A 20288-nucleotide genomic window follows, 5' to 3' on the forward strand; every position below is an offset into this window, starting at 1 on the left:
GCAACATGCAGCTGTGATTGCAGCGGATCACCTTGGGGAAATCGATTCCTGAAATCTGCTTTCAGAAGGTTGTTTCAAAGTATTTCAAATGCCAATGATTCAACTTATATCATGCCTCACAATGAGCACCGTATTACTCACCTGCCAGCCAGAACCTTGCACGAGGCCACAGAGAAACCGTCCTGCAGCGAGGCCACGCTGTCCTCCAGTGTGACAACAGAGCCCTGGAAACCTGCATCGGAGAAAAGCTGCACCTGAGGCACAAACAGCAAGACAGTGAGACTTCCGAACTCCTCGTACACTTCATCAGGAAAGACGGACAATATCACAGTAAGATTAGATGTTTTTGTCAGTTTCTTTTCAGCTGCCTACCTTAAACTTGGCCGTGTTCTCAAAATCCTCCTGGAAAGAAATGAGAGAATAATGAGATTGAAGGTAGAAAAGATAGTAATTAAAATGATATCTGTGCAAACTCCACACACGCTGTGCAGCTACGCTTAGGTGGGGAAGAAAATCTAGAAAAAGACATGCAACCGAGTGCATCACTACAGCAAACCTTGAATGAAATATATCTATTTGTCATCATCTGGGTTCAAACCAAAGCAACTCCACGATGAGTCACCGTTGTGATCTAAGATGTTTTCACTTTCAGTCCCATGACAAATGTTTTCCTCTCTTACACTGTGCAGATCATTTTTTAAAATATTTTTTCGTGTGCCTCGTGCTCCAAAAGATAATTTGCTGTATAAAGGTTTGCCTGTTACCCCCAGAGATTCTTCCACTAAATTTAGACTTTGTCACCAGTATGGCTGGTCACATGCAGTGAAACCACCAGATGAGCCATACTGGGACTGCCGGGGGAAGTGAAAGAAGCTTGCAGCTGCACAGTTATTCATCTTGCAAAGCTACAGTTTCATTATCTGAAACCAATTTTGCAGCTCGACGATTCTGACTGTTGTGGAAATTGAATGTAAAACATCATTTCATCACCTGTTTAATAACCAGGAAATTATTCCACCTGAGCAAAATAGCAAGATTCTGTGACTTTCTCTGAGCTCTTACCAACATGACAGGCATTGTGGAGCCAACTCTGTGCTGCAGTGCCCCCCAGTCCTCCGGGCTTCCATACAGGCCTTTCTCCAGGACGTAGGCCTCACCGCAGAAACCCGGCTCTTCAAACACAACCCAGCTGACAAAGGAAACAGAAGCACAGGAGCACAACCAAAACCCTTTAATTTTGCACTGACTTCTCAGAATTCAGCTTTCTCTATTTTCATTTAATTGTAATTGGTGGATTCTTTGATATAGCCACAGTTGCTGGCAAAGAAAACCACAGGAATTCCGTTGAAGTGGTGCTCGTTTGTCGCGTATGGGAACAACTGTTGCTCAGAATCCCACTTGATAATAGCCTCTCACATGATAGTATCTCAGCAGTTACTCTCTTGGCAAATGTGGCACAACGTGGGTGGATGAGAGTGTGTTTGTTGCATTTGTGAACTTGTATGTGTGTGTGTGTGTGTGTGTGTGTGTGTGTGTGTGTGTGTGTGTGTATGTGTGTCCTAGCATGCAAGGCTACTAACAAGACTCTCCCAGTAATGCAAAATCAAAACACTGAGCCAATCAGAGGCTCGGAGGGGTGGCGACTCAGCATGGGCTAAGCTTTGCAATCAAAGAACAGGTTAGCAGCACAGCAAGAACAACCTCTCAATGTTGTGAGAGTCCTGCCTCATATTCCTCTCCACGTTATTAACCATTTTGTTAGTCTCTCCCTTGGGTAGCGGCAATCAGCATTCCATGTTCTGCATTTCATTATTCTAATTTGCTTCAGGTTTGTTTACTTCTGCATTTTATTAGCTGATTCTAGCATAAAGAAGCACAGAAACAGAAATGGAAGAGGAACACAGGCAGTGCATGAATATTCTGCTTTTCCAACGTTATGTAATAATAACAGACGACGAGCAAACACAAGGGAAACACCATCCACATATAAAAACATTCCTAAAGCATCTCGCTCTGCCTTCTCACACTGATTATTTCCCACATCATAAGGCATCCTGCTCTAAGGTCAACGTAAAGTGGCGGGAGGTGAGGTGTGGCTGATTAAAGCATCAGTGAAAGAGGAAATCTGTCTCAACCTGTCAGCACAGGTGTGGCCGCCTTGTCGTTACGCACCTGAGCAGCAATGTGCACCAGTAAACCACACAAGACTTCACAGGAACAGCAGCCTCAGCTATTGTAATTATAGTGTAGATGGGTAAGTTGTGCTCTTTTTTAAAAAGAATCTGTTAAATTACAGACATTATCTGTATATAAACAAAACAACAGTCATTTTAACTATTGTGCCAATAATGCAAATTACATTCAAACAAATTTTCTTTGCTTTTTAAAAGAAGATTTACTGTATTATTCATGCAACATTTTTTCTGTTTTCCTAAATTTCATATAAATGTATATAAAATGACAGAAATCATTAGTAGTGAAATATGTAGCTCTTTATAAAAAGGCTACAATCAAATATTACATGACAAACAGCAGCTAGCGGGGGGCTGCAGCTACCGACTGTTTTCATCGTCAGTCAATCGATTGGATGTTTGGTTGATAAAATGGCAGAAAAAGTTGGAAAGATGTTCAGTTTACTGTCACAGAGGAGGAATGAAACCAGAAAATATTCACATTTAAGAAGCTGCAATCAGAGAATTCAGACTAGTTGGTGATAATAGTCAACAAATAACTGATTAACTGAAAAATCAATTAGTTGTTTGGTCTGTAAGCCGTCAAAAGATGGTGAATAAATGTTCAGTTTAGTGTCAAAGATGAGAAAAGAAACAAGAAATATTCACATTTAAGAAGCTGCAATCAGAACCTAGACTAGTTAGAGATAACAGTCAACAACTAATTGATTAATCAATTAATCGCTGCAGCTTCTGATTGTTTTCACAACTAATTGATTGTTTGGTTCATAAATTGTCAGAAAATGGTGAAAAGATGTTCAGTTTACTGTCACAGAGGAGAGAAACCAGAAAATATTCCCATTTAAGGAGCTGAAATTGGAGAATTTAGACTGTTTTATAAAATTAGATACTTAAAATAGTTGTTGATAATGTAATAGTTGATAACTAACTGATTAGTCGATTAATCATTGCAGTTCAGGTGAAAATTGTCGGCTCTTCACTGTCAATGAGGGAAAATAATATGATATTTATACCTACTTTTACATACAAACTCTGTAATTATGGATATTAATTAAGCAAACATTTCCCATTAAATCCAACATAATGCAAATATTTTTAAGGCAAATAGAAAGAGGTTGAATCTTCTCTTAAGTTTTATTTTTGTTGCAGCCCACGAGTTGAATCATAACACAGGCAAAGGTCATTTTTAGTTTTTCACTTCCTCCTGAGGGGCTCTGCTGAATTGTTTGTGAATATTTGGTTGATGCTGTAAGCTTTCCTATAAATAAACTAAACAATAGTGGTGTGCACTATAATTTTCTTCCAAAATAAGATGTTATTTATCAGTACTGAGCATGTGTTAACACTGATATACATAGAATGAAAATGTCTGTAAATGCATTTAGGATGTTTTGGATGTCTTACTTTTGCTTTACAGTTTTTGTTTGACAGTTATTGTACCGTTTTTTTCTTTTGCTTGTTTGGACGATTTTTGCAATTTTTCTCCAGTGCAGTAGCAGCAGGATAGGTGGGGATCAAACAGACTTTCTAAGAAATGTGCCTTATATATATTGTATTTCAGTGAAAAGACATCTGAAGAATTTTAATAGACAGAGACATCCTTCATACTTCAGCAGAAGAAAAAAGTGCTGTGAACTGCCCTGAACCATTTAGTTTCCCAGTACTGCTCATGATATATTGAATGGGTGCAAAAAGAATAATACGTGTCACTTACACACCACCGACGACATCAACAGATTGCGTCTTCATGCCGTAGCCAGTGTCATCCATGTTGATAACAGGAATTGTGAGGTCAACATTCACTCCCAGCTTGCCAAAATCTCGGTCGCTGAACATTTTGAGGTGTGGAGACATGAAATCCTGTGGCAGAAATAGAATCATCTCATAAAACTGATGAGCATCACACCAGGTCATGCCCTAAATGACTACACAAAAATGCTAACTTACTCCAGTAAATTGTGGTTCTGGAGCCTTTTTTTGTCATGCTCCACTTGGGCAGCAGAAAAACACCCAGCATGTCACCAGTTCCATTTGGTTTTTATCAATCGCGAACCGTAGCGAGGAAATTAGCCGTGAAACTGAATGTTACTTCGTTGAAATCCTGTCATCAAGAACATGACCTGCATGTCTGTTGCACTCAGAAAAGTTGCTCTGTGGTTTGATTATGAAGTCCTTTTTAGCTAAGACATGAACTTGCATCTGTAGTATTGGACAGCGACCCTCACAGGGGACATATGTATTGATTGTTTCTATCCTTGTGTTATTATTGTGTATGTTGTAGGATGTCTCAAATCAGTCTAAGGTTTCTGTACTGTTGCCACGTATAGGTGGTGATATCTACAGTAACAAGCTCTCTTTTTGTGCGTCCAAGAGCAAGCAATGCCCACTACTGGGATTGTAAAGTTTATTCCTTTTTCATGAAAAAAAATATTTTTTTGGGAAACCAATACTCCAATAAAGATTCAGAGGTTGACCATTTTCTCAGGCATTTAATAGTTGGGTTGGGTGTCCCTGCTGGCTAACCCCACACACTCTGCACAGCGGGTGTTTATGTGGAAACTTTTGGTCTCCCATGGTTTGAATGACTTCACATAGATTTTCCACCTTGTCAAGAATAAACGTTTCTGAACAGAATGGTTTCTATTTTTAATACAAATTCCAACCTTCAACACACCCGTGACGCTCAAGCTGAAATTCAAACATCACTCCACAGTTGCTATTCACCTCATACTGGCGTAAGCTACTTTAGTCCCACAAAGGCGTAAGGCGTGTTTGTGTAGCACGGCACTCACAGAAAGTATAGGTCGCACTGACAGAAGCGCTGAGCCTCCCCACTCACTGCAGTCCAGGTACTCTCCCTCCTCCAGGATGTGCTGCTGACCCTCAAAGCCAGGCTCGCTGTAGCCGACCCAGCTGGAAGAAGAAGAAAGTGCAGCCACGTCGTTGGTCAGAGCCGCATTTCTAGACGTTGACTGGCTTGCATAACTTCAAAATCACAACCTGGCAGCAAAGTTAGCGCTGAATAAACTTTGCTGCGAGCCAAGATTACCGTTAAACTATAGGCAAACGGAAGGAACTTTGAAAAAGACTCACAATCCTGCCGTGATCTTCAGAGAACCCACAGATGTCAGTTTCTTGGAGTCAAGGTTTTCTCCGTCTGTAGCAATTCCTCTTTCATTCTCGCAAAAGCTGAAAACATCGCTGTCTATTTCCAAACAGGGGCCATCAAAGCCAGGCTTCTCATACACCACAGCCTGTAACACAGACAGACAGGACTGGCATGAAGTTGACTCATCATTTACATTTGTTGAGCAGATTAACTGATATTAATGTTTTAACTGATGTTTTAGTCTTTCTTACTTGTTGACACTTGAACCAAGACAGTTGGTTGCATAAATGACAAGTTTAATCTTTTAATGATAAAAATATAGCATTTCTTTCCAACAGCTTATGAAGTAAGTTGAAGTAATGATTGTTTGCTTTATTAATATCTTACTGTTTATGCATGAACACGAACGTTGAAGTGAAGCAGATCTATGTGAGCACAACGTTAGGAATGTGTTCACTTCAGTGATTTTCACCTGGTATGACAGTTGAATGATAATATGAAATGTTGAATCTAAATAAAGACTATGCATGTGACATTCTGGGCTTTAGAAATGTCTGCTAGAAAAAAACACACAGTGGTTAGTTTGGAAATTCCTTGATACCACATCTGTTTTTGGTCTGAAAAAAGATAAACTAAAGGAATAATGGGCCAAAGAATGTAACATACAAGACCAGTAAACCTTTTATAAAGCATAATTCCCCTACACAGTTGATTGTTAGGTTTCTTTACAACTTACATTGCTTTTTTTTTCTCAATACTTTATATTAGTAATAGTCAAGTGAGGTAAAAAGAAACAGTGAAGGGAGTTATTCATACCTTGACTTCATTGGGATTCTCCACTTTGAAACCACCCTGAAAAAGATGCATCATCATTATCAACCAACATTTCCTTCTCTAATTAAACTTACACTGTAAAATAAAGGAGGGTGAATATATAAAAAGTTAGAGAATTCAAATGATTTTATCTGTTCCAAATTTAATGGCAATCTGCCCCATAGATGGAAAGAGATTTCAGAAAAAAGCACAAATGTAAACATCACAATGGTACAAGAAGAAAATCAGACAATCAGCAAAGTCTGTAGGCTTCATCCTCTCAGAAACACTAATGACCGAACAAAAGTTCACTGCAGTACATCCAGTAATTTAGAGATATTTGCCTCGCTGCCAGAGTGGCTCAGAATAGCAAATATACGTACCACTCTGCAGTGTACTTTAGATGCTGCACAGAAATACACACCATTTTAAGAGGTCTTAAAGATCCCACGAAGGGGGATGGAAAGCCCCAGGTCTCAGGAAAAGGATACACTCCTCTGTCCAGCACTGATATCATGCCCTGGAACCCTGGATCACTGAACACCAACCACCTGAAGGGAGCAGGAATCCACACATTGCATGTTAATTAATCATGATGTCAAAAGGTCCTTCCACATTACACCTAACAATGCCTCTTGGTGGTTTTAAAATCAATATGAGTTGTAACTTTTGACACTTTGTTAGTTTTCTAAAACAATAGTAGGACATTGCAATAAAAAAAGTAACAAACTTGATATTTGTTTTCCCACATAGCAATTTGTAGGGACTTTTTTATAGTATAAACAGAAACAACTGGTCATTTTTCCTCAGTCCATTGACATTAATAATCCACGGCAGTGTTTTATTTGGGTTTACTTCTATATCTTCCTCAGACATGAGTCATGCAACAAGAGTAGAGAACAAAAGCTATTTTATTTCAAATTACATATCTTGGGAACAGCACACTTCAGTTCAAAGCATTTTTCGTCATAATTTATATTTAGCGTGGGCAGCCTCTGTTGGAACTATGCCCCTAACTCTGGCATTTTGAGCCATTGTGTGGAGCAACACAATGCCTCATACCAACCACCACATGCCAGCCTCTGGCAGGAAAAATAAACCCAGCTCATTCAGTCAATGCTAAAAAAAGTGATCCCGAGAAGGTATGCCAAGCATATCATGAAAGATGTACAATCACAGTGAAGTGAACTGGGCTAGATGCAGCAACCTTGTTTAGAACAGAACCCACTTGTTGCAGAGCAAACACTGTACGAGGAGCTGTTGATGCAAAACTATTTGTAACTGCTTGTTCAGCAGAGATGAGCTGGCATTTGACAGCCATTGTTATTATTTTTTTTTTTTTTTGCTGTTGATGTTATCAGGTTCAAAAAGAATCCTTAAAATGTAATGATTCTGCCAAAGATGCCAAAGTGAAACTACACAGACTCATTGCTGGGAAAGAGCTTGAATGTCATTCATTTCCTTCAGGGGCAGGGCACAAAATGTCCTGAATGCCTCCACCTCTCACACGGAAAAAAACGCTCCCCCTTTGCCAGATTCTCTCTGCACCTTTGTCTGTTTCTCACTCTCTGTCTAGTCTCCACCTCTCTCTACTCTGCTTTCCAAGTGCCCCAACACCCACTCTCGGTCTTTCGAACATGCAACAGCACGACAGACATTCCTGAGGAGGCAAATGAGTGCGAGTCAAACCAAAGACAAAGATAAACACAAAGGAACGTAGTAATGATTATCGTGTCTCAGCTATTTGTCAAAGCCAAACCCAGAGAACATCCCATCTCAAAGACAGCACTGCACTGATTGAGCACAGCAGGAAAGAGTTCTACTCTTCACCACACCTGAGATTGCCTCATCACCTACGAGACACAACGCCTTTATTGTTTAGCTTGTATTACATTTCAGATAAAGTGTGATTCTCCAGAGACCGCCATACTTACACCCCGGAGTGCACTTGGATGGAAGCCGTATTCAGTGGGACACTAAATGAACCTGTTTCTATCGTATCATCGTGGTAAGGCGTTACTCTGCCGCGGCCCTCCGGTTCAGTAAACAGATCAATATGGGGGATGCTGTAATCCTACAGAGAGAGGGAAGCAAACACAGGCATTATCAGCAGTGGGCTATATTAGTCCTTAACAATTGCACCCAGTCAGACCAAGTAACGTCGTAACTAGCTGAGTCTCATTTGTTTCTTTTCTGGAGGCTGGATTGAATGACAATGAAGCTACATGGGCAATTAGCCACATTTCAAAGCCAATGTGAGTTGGAGATGATGGAGAAAATGAAGGACATAGGAGGTGGAGGGAGTGAACTCCTGAAGGCCGAAGCTATTCCCTGAAATATTCCCCTTAAAAAAACATGCCAGGTTTAGTCAGCAACAGCCCTACAAGTGTAAGACCAGGATGAACAGCCTTGGGCTTTATGGAGCAGAGACACTTGGGAGTACTTTGAAATACAATAAGCCTCTGTGTCTCCATCACCAGGCCAGAGGGAGATTTGAAGAATTGCAGCAAAAATTGTTTACTACCAACTACTATGAGACAGAAATTACATAACAGCCCTATGACAATGAATCAGCGGGGATGATGTTATTACATTTAATCAAAAAACCATCAATTACAACAAATGCTGCTTGCTTGGACTGAACTTTCTAAAAATGCTGCTTGGTTGCAGTGTAGCAACAGACGTGGTCCCAGTGCAGGGACCCCCCGTGAGGAAAGGCTTTAGCAGTGCACTCACATCGACAGCGAGCCGGATAGAGCCGATCTGCATTGGTGGGCTGTTGTGTGGTTCTCCCTGCATTTCCTGCTCAGTCCACATGTTTGCCAATTCAGTGCTGCCCTCCTCCAAGGCGATGGTGCGTCCCTGAAAGTCAGGCTTCTCGTAGAGCACCCAGCTGTAACGTTAACACAGTCGTATATATTAATACATGGCCGAAACACATGCAGATTTTGGAAAAGCAGAAGTATGAAGGATCTGGAAACTTTATGCCACATAAACAGCCTGTTTTATATCAATATGTTCACATTTTTGGAAACACTCTAATTTGTCTTCTTGCTGTATGTTAGATGAGACTCTCACTTTAAAAACAGGTCTACAGCTAATAGCCGGTTAGCTTGACTTGACTGCCTCTACTAGCACCTCTGAAGCACACCAATTAACAAATTATATCTTGTCTGATTACTCTGTGGCAGAGTGTAAAAAACAACACACTGCATCCTTGAAACCACCATGTGTCAGTAGTTGAACATTTATTCCGACAGCAATCAATAGCAGAGATAAACATTTAAGACAGAGTAGAATGAGATTTTATGATATAAATGTAAAAACAGCATGGAGACTGACAATAAAACAAAAATAGACAACAGTAAAAGCAGATCAGGAATACAGTTATAGTGCAGTAATGAGCTGCAAGTTGCCCCAAAAGCAGCAAAGGCATTAAAAGCACATTAGAGAAATCACAAGAGAACAGCAGGATTTTTAATTTAGATTTAAAATTGGCTAAAGTTCAGTGCACATTTGAGATAATCAGGAAGCTGTGTGCAGTATAATAGCTAAATGCAGCTTCATCCTGTTTGGATCTGGCTCGAGGTTCTATCAGTTAACTACTTCCTAAAGATCCAGTAGGCCGACTGAGTTTATATTCTTCAAAGACATCACAAAATATGCTTTGGCCTAACAATATTGAGTGATTTGTAGACAAAAGCAGCACTTTACAATCTGTTTTTAAATAAGTGGGAGCAGGAGTAAAACTGTAGGAACTGGAGAAATACGCTCAGTCATCTTGGTTTCTCTTAGAAGTCTGGCAGCTGAGATGTAAATGAAATAAAGTCATTTAATGCTGTTTTTGAAAAACAGGACAAGAGACTGTGAAAACAGTCCACGCTGCTAGAAATGAGTCACGAATAAGTCTTTCAAAATCTTGTGTGGACACACTGAGATGATAAAATGATAATTTAGTTTGTATTGATGTGGCTGCAGAAGGTCAGAGTTGGATCAATGCCTAATTTGGGGTTTTGTCTTTTTACAGCTCTGGAATCAAACTGGGAAAAAACTTACTCTCCTTCTTCCCTCCTCGTAGCCAAACAGTGTCCTCTGTTTATTTAACTGAACAGAAATTAACTGCACCGACCTGTTATTAGATTCTAAGTTGCTTCAGTGGTTATTTGAATAAATAAATAAGCAAGAACTGCTGCAGCTATTGCATTAGCTATTTTTGAGAGATCAAAACTGTAGAGTTCCAGCTTGAATGTCAAAAGCAATTTTTCCACCACTGGTAGCACTACACAGCTATTTTCTAAGAGTGGATCGCATTTTAGGTTGTACTTGTCCACTAGCACAAGGACACACACACACACACACACACACACACACACACACACACACACACACACACACACACACACACACACACACACACACACACACACACACACACACACACACACACAAGCACGATGTGAAGCACATAACTGCCAGTGGTTTCACAGTATGCTGGTGATCTACAAGTGGCAGCACCATGTCAAGTAATGCAGCAATGGTCAGCAAAGGAGGGGTAAGAGGAGGAACGAGAACGTGGATTTAAATAGTTTCTAAAAAAGAAATAACATCTGCAGAAGCTTCAGTCAACATGTTTGCCAGGCCACAAAGATACACAGAGGTTGTTTTGGTGAGCGACACCGAATGTAAACAGAAGTTTTTGCTCGTTTCTAAAAATGTTCATACGAAAAAGTGCAGAAAAAGAGTGCAGTTAGCAAGTACAGTTCTATGGATGCTAATATTTCATGAAATTAGTCCTGTGAGGAGCCTCAGCAGGCAACACTGGCCTCCCAAACCCACTTGACACTAATGAGACGCACACTTCACAACACATTTTCTCTCCATCATCTGAAAGTTCTGGTTGAATTCTGCTACTTACCATCCTCTAATGACCTTCACGGATACGAGAGGCGAGAGCTGCAGAGACGAAGCATCTGCTACATCCCTGTAAATCTCATATGCTTGGCCACTGAACTGAGCTTTTTCAAACAACACCATCTGCACAGAGACATGAAGAACAGCGCCAGAAAAAAAAATAATCAACACATTCACCATGAACAGAAATAACAGCAAAATGCATTGCTTGCTAAATCTACCACATTAATTCAGGATTCGGTGAGTGCTGAAAAAAAGCTTAAAAGCATGACACTCTTACTTTGTTTCCCTTTTTATGCAACAGCAAGAGCATTGTTTATTCATAACAAAAAGCCCATACATGCGCATAATTACTTGGAATACCAGAGTGCACTGTTAGTTTAATGCATCAATTTAATAGAAAGATTACATTTTATATCAAAGTTTATAGTACAACAGGAGACTGGCATTTGTAAATAATGAAGAAATGGACTAAAAGAACTGGCTGCTGAAGACTATGTAGTCAATAAACCCTTTTTTTTCTAAAAGCCCTCTACTCCAAAAATCTAAATCTTTCATGTATTGTTTTTTTATTAATGCCAGTCATGACAGCAGATCCCCAGCACAGCTGAAGCAGAAGGTAGATTGAATTAATGAATAACTGATGTGTGCGCAAGAGACTGAAAATTCTGAGCACCAGGAGAATACTTTGCTTTGCTGCAACAACAGCTAATGAAGTTCTGCAATAATGAAGAACCACAAGATTTGCACTGTGTTGGCAGCATTGAATTCCATGATTGTAATTGCACCCAGCTGAGCATTTGCACGGGACTGTTTTTCTTTAAATACTTTGTTTACCCCCAAGAACACCATATGAAAAGCAGATGTTTCCACAGAACAGAGAGTTGTCTGTCCAGATTCCTCTCTCCATCTTGTTTCTATTCTAAGCGGGCAAAGTTATGCCAACTGTACCTTTCCAGGGCGTTTGTGAGGTCCTTTGACGCTTCTTATCTGGAATGCAAAAGACACATAACTGAGATTGTGACAATCACCGCGGACCATGGCACACATTTATAAAATGCAAAACAGGCTAATCTGCATTTGTTTGTGCTGCAGTTTTGTGCCTATTCAGTATCCTGACCTTTCAGTTTACTTCCATGGTCACAGTGAGTCTGTGGAGAGTAACACTGTGCTGATTTCACAGTCACACAATACACTGAGAGGGAACTCAGCCAAAACCCAGAGTTTCTTAACCCTCTGTGGGGCCTCACGTTTGGCAGCTCCAAATGACAGGGAAAGAAACCTGAAAAATCTAAGCTGCAGCTACTAGAAACATCAAGCCACTTACAGTTTTTAGAATCAGTTAATGATTTAAGCCCTTTTCATGCAATCAGGCTAAACTTGTACACTTTGTCCAGCTTCTTCTGCTCATTTTCTTAGTATTCTTGACAGTCAAAACGATAACTTTGGGTTTTGAACTCAGTTGAACAAAACAATCAGTTCAAATGCTCTGGGAAACTGCAATGACCTTTTTTCACTATCTTCTAATATCAAAAATGTCCAGACAGCAAACTTTCAGTCAGATTATTCTTAATAGCAGCTTGTGGCAACTGAGAATGCAAAAAATGTAAAACCTGTCTGCAATCAAACACACAATCCAGCATGTACACAGCCTTTCTCATCATAAACTACTACTGAATAAACATTTACATGGGTCCAAGTGGCGCTACAGTTTCAGAAATTCCTTTCTTCTCCATGATTACTAACAAATTACAGGTCTTTCTATCCAAGGAAATCATTTGAAAATGATTAAGAAGTTGTAGATGAGTAAAATAAAGCATTGCCAAAATAATCATGAGCTGCAGCTCTAAACACAGCACAGTTCATGTTACTCTCATAAATAAGCTCAAAGGATAAATGAAAATACAGTGGATAGGTGAGCCTCTGCTAATGATGACCAAGCTTTCAGGGAAATTAAGACAGAATCTCCAGCTACCCTTTCATCACAGCAATCTGGCTTGTTTACTGATACTCTAATGCGTGATGTACAGTTATAATTTGTGATTTGAAACTATTATGCACGCTTTAATAGTGTATGCAGCACACTTACATTATTTCTAAGTATCCCCTGTGGCAGTGCCGGAGGCTGCTTTAGCTCGGGGAGCGTTGGGTGTGTGGTTGGAGGGATCCCAGGAAAAGACGGAGCCTCAGCGTTAGGAAGCATCGGAGCTGGTTTCACAGCCAGCTCTGCTTCACCTCCAGCAACTGGAGCTGACATGTTTCCAATAAACTGATGCATAAATCAAAAAACAACATAGTAAACATAAAGGTTGGTCAGTGGTGTCTCTCTGGTAATAACTTTGATGACTTTTATTGTCATTTTATGTCAAAATTAAGTGACATGCAAAGTTATAACACATTAAATACTGTATATTCTGTCATTAAACTATTCATACTTAGTGTCATTAGTCAATAGCTTTGCTGTACTACAACTTGACTGTACTTGCTGGATGCATTTTGCCAATGAATTTGCTGTGTTATGAGGACAACCACAATGATACTGACATTGTTTTTAGCTACATATAGTGAAACTAACCTCTGGCTGGACTTGCTCCTGTCCTTGTACGCTCTGCACTGCTTTTGCCTGATCTCGTGGGAGGTACTTCTCTAAATAGTCAGGCAGCTTGATGTCGTTAAAAGACGGAAGTGGAGGACCTGAGTCACAGACCACAACCTCAGCAGTCGGCGCTTCCTCTGCACTCTGCTTGGGCAGTATGTCTTTGATTGGAGCTGTGGCGGTTGGGCTGGGAGAGGGTGACTGGGATGAAGATGAAGGGCTGAGCTGGGCGGCTTCACTCGGCGACACATTCCCAGAGCTGGTGCCCTCTGCCAGTGTCTCAGCTCCATTCCTCTTCCCTCTAAAGCTGAAGGAGGTGAGGCTGTTGAGGAGCTCGCTCCTCTCCAAGCGAGACTTCACCTTGGTCTGATCATCTTTCTCTTCCGTTGCATCCTCCTCCTCCTTGACGGGGGTCTTCTCCCTGAGACGAGAGTGAATGTCCAGACTATTGAGCAGCATGCTCCTGTCTGCCAAACTCGCCCTGGCCGGCTTCAGGCCTGCTTTTGTGTCTTTTTGTTGGAGATTGGCTAAATGGCTCGGCGTTGTGTCTAAGGTGTACCGATTCTTCTTCCTCAAGCCAAACGTGAACTCCTCAGGGTCAAACGTCTTCTCGAATCGATCTTCTCTGATGGCCGGCATTGCAAAGGGGGGCTGAGGTGGTCGAAGGTGGTTGTGTTTACGCGGTGGGAGGGAGAACGGGACGCAGAGGTTCTTGATTCTCTCAATGAAATCATCATCATCCAGATCACCAGAAGTGTCAAGAAGATTGCTCTCACTTCCAGAAGCTTTAAGTCTGGTCTCTTGGACTTTAAGTTTCTTTTTGGGAAAGTCCACATCCAGCCAGCTAGAGGGGGCATCTTGCCACTGTGAAGAATCATCTTTGCTCAGTCCCCGTGGCAAATGGAGCTTCTTCATGGGTGAACGCTGGATTGCGTCTGAATTCAGCTTCTTAGCCTCTGGGGAAGTTGGTGCTTTCTGAGTCAGACTAGGCTTGATATTGATTGGTTCCTGTTTTGAACGGGGGGAATTATCATCATTACCGACTAGCGAAAGTTTATTGACGGGCAGATTGAGTGTTTTGTCAGCTGACTGCTCCATTACATTGGCTGTGGAGCTTGAAGTCGTGCTGTTAGACAAACTCAGAGATATTTTCTCTGCATCCTTGACCGAAGCTGCATCGCTTTTGCCCTCTGTATTTTTTAGTGCTTCAGTATGTGAGCGGCTAGGAGCTGGTTTCAACAAGCCTCCGGAGATTTTGACTTCTGAGGGCACTGATTTGGCAGCTGAACTTGTTCCCCTGTGATGCTGTCCTGCTCCCTCTGTGCTTGCAGATTTAGAGACAGGAATAGGAGGAGATTCTTTTACGGACGATTCTTTCTTTATCTTATGTGCCATGTCAGTCTGTGCAGTTGTCGGCGCTGGAGAGTCCGCAGCGACTTTTGCACTCACTTCCTCAACTGCTGTAGGTGCTTTGGTAATAGGCTTCGAGCTGGACGATGCTGCATCATTAGCTCCATGTGCGCATGAGTCATCGAGTGAACTCTCTGTTTTTTCCACTGATACAGAATTAGACTGTGGCTCTGCTGCAATCACCACTGGCTCTGTTTCTGTTCCAGGGCTTTCTGTCAGCCGTGTTTGCAGCTCTGGAGGCACACTTGCAGCCGTCTGTGTTTTAGGCCCTTTATCACTCTTAGTGCTACTCACAGCCTCATTAGTCTGGGTGACAGTAGGAACGGCAGCCTTTTCTGGATGTGTGGTCTCTGTGTTGGTGACATGTTGTGTTTGAACAGGGAGGTCTGATGATCCGCTGGTCTTCTCTGATGAGAGAGAGGTGGATTCTGCTTGGATGGCTTCTAGTTTTGCTGTGTCTTTAACCAGCTGTGTCTCCTTATTTCTTTCGGCTTTTCTTGCAACACTCTCCTCTTTCTCTGAGATGCCTTGTCCACTGTCTGAAATTTTGCCCTTTGTTGTACTTTTATCTGAATCCAGAGGCTGCTGTGCTTTTTCTTTGCCTTTTTCTTCATTCTGCTTATTTGTTTTGCTCTCCACTTTCTCTAATTTCTCCACGTCTTTACTCTCAGCCTGATTTATTAGCCCCGTGTCCTTGCATGACCCTGCTTCTTTTTTATCAGGCTTCTCTCCTTTTGCTTTTGATTCAGGTTTTATTGGCACTTCTTTATCCAATTTGGGCTGTTCAACAAGTGAATCCTTCCCCACTGCAGGAGACTTATCAGTGGGTTTTTCAGTCGAAGGTGAGGAGGAGGAGGAGGCTGAAGTTTCTCTGCTGTCCTCAGAGGCCTTTTTTCCTGCCTGTGTGAATACAAGGCTGTGTTCCTCTGCTTTTCCCTCCTTTTGGGGTAAAATAACGGAATCCTTGACAACAGTCTTCTTTGTCCCACTGTTACAAGCAGCAGTATCAGGTTCATCTTTGTTGACAGACAGTTTGGGCAATCCCTCCTTGCCGCTGATTGGCTTGTCAATATTCTTCTTTTTAAATGAAGCATCTGGCTGTTTGGTGTCGCTCATCGGCTGCTTATCTGTCGTGTTTCCTTGGACTTTATTAGATGGTAATGAGATGTTTTCTGCAAGTTGTTTGGAGGCAGAGTTAGTCTCCCTTGCTTCATCCACCTGCCCTTGTTTTATCCTAGTGACCTCCGGCTTACTTGTAGAGCACTCTGGTTTGTTTTGATTGTTTGGGCTGATGGGACTGGTTGGTTCTTTGCCTTTCCTTTTTTTAGAGCGGGAGCCTGTTCTGCTTGGGGCTTTTGAGTGAGGGCTAATATTACTGTTCTGTTCTGCAGAATCAACTGCCTCTTCAGCTGGAGGATCTGTTCCAACACTGTTAGGTTTCATATCCTTGTCTGCTGTTTCTGAGCTGACTGCTTGCTTTGTTTTTGAGTCTGTTATTTGTACCTTAGAAGTGGAAATCTGTCCCCCGACAGTAGTGGTATCCCGTTCTTCTGCTTTTGACTTTGTCCCTGACATCGGTTTGGTCTTTATCTGCTCCTTCGTATCCAGTTTATCCTGACCATCCAGTTCTGGTGGCTTTGATGCAGCAACAGATGAGGTGAGTTTCTGAGACATTCCTGTCGTGGCTGCTGTTTTAGGCAATGTTGGTTTAGCGTCTGACCCAGATGCCTCTGCAAATCTCCGCGCTCGCTCCTTGATCGTCATTGGCTTCTCCCTGCCAGGTGACGCAGAGCTGGACCTGGCCTGGCTGTATCGCTCGGCTGATCTTGACCTCTGATCAGATAACAGAAAGTCTGCTTTCAGCCTGTCGGTGGCTTTCCTGACCGGAGAGACATCAGCACTCCTTGGGGTTCGGAAGGTTTGCTTGTTGCCCCCAAACGGTCGCTGCTGCTCAAAGAGGCTGATTTTATCTGCAATCCGACCAACAGCTTGCTTTGGCTCCTCATCTGCTGTCTTCGGGCCACGTGTTCTGTGTTTAATGAGAGGCAAATGTTTGAAATAAAAACTCTGGAACATTTGAAGGCATATGTGATTCATTTATTAACCAGCACACCTGCCTCAAATCCTTTAATTTACTTTAATCTTTGGATAATTTGTTAATGACCCAAAGATAAGACTAACCTGACCAAGATTTCAATTTGATCTATACTTTACAAGACCAACCCTGAGGTAAAGGTTTGAACTTTGTGTTATGAGTCACACCATTGTTGCACTGTGGATACACCTGTCTTTATTCCACCCACAGCAGTTAACTTACATTCCCTGCTTGCTTTGACAGCAAATCCATGTTAAACAAAAGCTACAGGTGGGTGAAATGTCTGCTAATGGCAGTACACAAGTGAAATTAAATATTTAACCCAACCACTCCAACAAAAAAGGTATATTGTGTGGTCTGCATTACTGAAACAAAGTTACACAAGCAGCACTTTATGAAATAGTGGTAAATCATTGATTTTTTTTCACTCACAAATCAAACTTTCCTCTTTCTGACTTTAACTCACCTTGAGTCAGTCTCTGTTTTGAACTTATCCTTTGCTTCATCTTTGGTATCCTCTAATGTTGCATTAGTTTCCTGGGTTTCTTCCACGGGACTTTGTTTTGGGTTGAAAGGCACATATTTTGGAAAAACCTTCACTTCGCTCCTAGAAACCTTAATACTCCTGCGTTTGGACTCTGGTGTCTCCGTCTTCCGTTCCACTTTGTACAGGCTGTCATCGTCCTCCATGTCTGTGCCACCATCCAGCACACATGCCTGAGTCTCTGCAGCGACTGATTTTGAGTCTTGGAAGTTGTCCAACTGCTTGATGGACTCAGGGCAGGAAGCCTTACTTCCCCCTCCTCCCTCAGGTGAGGCCTGTGAGGTGGAGTCAGGCTTGGAGGAGGAGCCTGCAGAAGCCTCTCTCACGTGAGTCTTTGGACTTTTGCCCTGAGAATTGCTTGTTGAGTCACTGGATGCAGGTTTTCCCTGTGGGATAGGCTGGGCGTTAGGGGACATTTTGTCCAAAGGGCTACTCCCTCCATCTCCCTGAGAGTTCTTCTTAACTTTCCTCCTGGATGCGTTTTTACGCCCCATATTGTCAGCTTCTGTTTGTTCTTCAGCAGGTTCTAACTGTGAGTCTTTTTGTGATTTTAATGACCCTCCCACTACAGCACTGTAGTAACTGTGTGCACCAACAGTGGACACCACTTTTGTCCTTTCGTGCTCTGCACTTCCTTGACTTGGGCTATCTGGTACATCAAGTCTCGTCAGTGACTTTGCCTTGGGGAGGACCTGGAGGCTTTTCGTGACCGTGGTGCAGACGACTTCCTGACCAGCACGCTTGTCTTTGCCACAGTGAATCACGCTGGTCTCCTCCAGGTACACATGGAGCCTCTTGCCTGTCTGGGCCTGTGCTCGTCTCTGGGCCTGAGGCTGGGTGTCGGCCTGGTCAGAGTGCCATACCACTCCCTGTTTAGAAGGGAAGGAGTGATGTGTCAGATGACTGGCATTCTTTTCAGGATTCCCACTCGCTGAAGCACCGTTACTGCTCTCCTCCCTCTCCTTGCCCTGCCCTGTTCTCTGCTTCCTGCTCTCCGCGAGCTCCTCCTCTTTTGGACCTCCTTCTCGTGTCTGAGTGCTGCTCACAACAGAGCCGACTCTGTGGGCAGACTGCGTGGCGTCCTCCTTTTCACAGGGGAAAATGTCTCTGAAGAGACCCAGTGGATTGGGATTCTCCTCCTCCTTGTCCCACTGCTGTCCCCCTGCCTGAGGACTCACAAACTCCTCACTTTCCTCCTCTCCCTCTGATTTAAGACTGCGATCATTAGTTGGGGAATCATTTTCAGAGGGACTTTTTGGTGCCTTTCCCCTCCATGGAGAGAACCAACTGCCAATACGACCCAAGACTCCAGTACTCGGCTGCTCCTCTGGGCTCTCAGACTGAAGAAAAGCAGAGGAATAACACATGAATACCTGCTTGCACATGCAGCTGCTGATGATAAACATGCATATTTCAACTGAATATGCGCAAACATTACATATACTAATGGTTGTGCAAATCTCATAAGGTGTCTATGAACAAAGCAAAGGAGTGCAGGCTTTAAAACATAGGAAAATAAATTAAGGATGTTCATAGACATTACTTTTTAGTACAGCCATGCATCTCTCAGCATAGTAAGTACATGCAGGAGAGCTTATAACCTGTACGCTTACCGTAGAAAATACCATATCATTCAGACTCTTTATGTAGGTTGTGAACATGATTTTGCTTTAGAACAAAAACTCCTACAGAGCATAAAACAAACACAAAATCATTCCAACAGGATAAACAACAGCAGTGTGAAAAAGCAGAAAAAATATCATGGAGAGAAAAAAAAAAGATACTCTGCCTTTAGCACAGTGACAGATCCACACATAACTCTCTAACTCAGAGCGGTCATTTCAAGATCAACTCACCCTTAATTACATTCACAAGTAAACTTTTCTGTCCCTTCCAGCTTGTAAACCGACTGTAAGTTTTCGCAGTTTGAGATCCTCACTGAGATGCTGTTTCTGACTGATGGGACATGTTGCGTTTTAGTCCTTCTTGCCTTCAGTAAAGCATCCACAACGGCAGCACACTGTGGTGCTGGGACTGTGACATGAAGTTCTGCCCCTGCAGCGGAGCGCGGCAGCACGGTGGTAAAGTGATGCCTTCATGTGCTGCTCGTAAACTTCCAAATCAGCGTCACTATGGAGACGGTCGATCAACAAGCGGTTTTCCCACGTCATTAGGCTGATGTTTGTTTGGCTGATGACTAACTTCCAGATTTAGATACTGGTCACATTGTATAACTGCCTGCTATTAGCATTTTAAAACATTTTAATACCTTGAAGACGTAGTAATCACATCAACACATTAAGTCTGTTTGTTTTATATTAGGAGAAGGGTAAGAGGGGTGTTAAATTAAGATAATAATTCCCCTCTTGACCACTGGATATAATGCGTTTTCATTTAGGGTCTTTACTTGGATGACAGCGGCTTTGCTAAACATTAAACAGCAATCACTCTAAGTGGTTTTGACACAACATAAAATATACTCTGTTCCTCTAATAAGAATATACATTTTTTTTCTGTTTCACATGGTTGTCATTTGGATGGTTATGCATTAGTTTGAGCAAAAAAGAACAAATATTTTAGTTGTTATAATATAGAAAAGTGAAAGAATATTTGCTATT

At 42.0% G+C, this 20288-nt stretch overlaps 1 protein-coding gene across 3 annotated transcripts in view; it reads right to left on the bottom strand.

The window, feature by feature from the left end:
• The window catches only part of LOC111566434 (beta/gamma crystallin domain-containing protein 1-like), a 31073-nt gene that overhangs the window by 7399 nt on the left and 3386 nt on the right, over positions 1-20288 (bottom strand). Inside the window, exons 1-17 of one of the 3 annotated variants that reach the window (XM_055015763.1) lie at positions 19527-19717; positions 19284-19355; positions 17593-19010; positions 13601-17060; positions 13115-13294; positions 11977-12015; positions 11030-11148; positions 8851-9007; positions 8049-8188; positions 6539-6665; positions 6118-6153; positions 5286-5446; positions 4985-5105; positions 3907-4052; positions 1063-1189; positions 373-402; positions 142-254 (exon numbers count right to left, since the gene is read on the bottom strand). In XM_055015763.1, coding sequence (XP_054871738.1) covers positions 142-254; positions 373-402; positions 1063-1189; positions 3907-4052; positions 4985-5105; positions 5286-5446; positions 6118-6153; positions 6539-6665; positions 8049-8188; positions 8851-9007; positions 11030-11148; positions 11977-12015; positions 13115-13294; positions 13601-17060; positions 17593-19010; positions 19284-19331 — 6422 coding nt within the window. In that variant the 5' untranslated portion in view covers positions 19332-19355; positions 19527-19717. Of the gene's footprint in view, positions 1-141; positions 255-372; positions 403-1062; positions 1190-3906; positions 4053-4984; positions 5106-5285; positions 5447-6117; positions 6154-6538; positions 6666-8048; positions 8189-8850; positions 9008-11029; positions 11149-11976; positions 12016-13114; positions 13295-13600; positions 17061-17592; positions 19011-19283; positions 19356-19459; positions 19479-19526; positions 19718-20288 lie in introns of those variants that run through there. The other 2 variants (XM_055015764.1, XM_055015765.1) reach the window with 2 other exon arrangements.

Source organism: Amphiprion ocellaris, chromosome 12 (genome assembly GCF_022539595.1).
Source record: "Amphiprion ocellaris isolate individual 3 ecotype Okinawa chromosome 12, ASM2253959v1, whole genome shotgun sequence".
Taxonomy (NCBI): Eukaryota; Metazoa; Chordata; class Actinopteri; family Pomacentridae; genus Amphiprion; species Amphiprion ocellaris.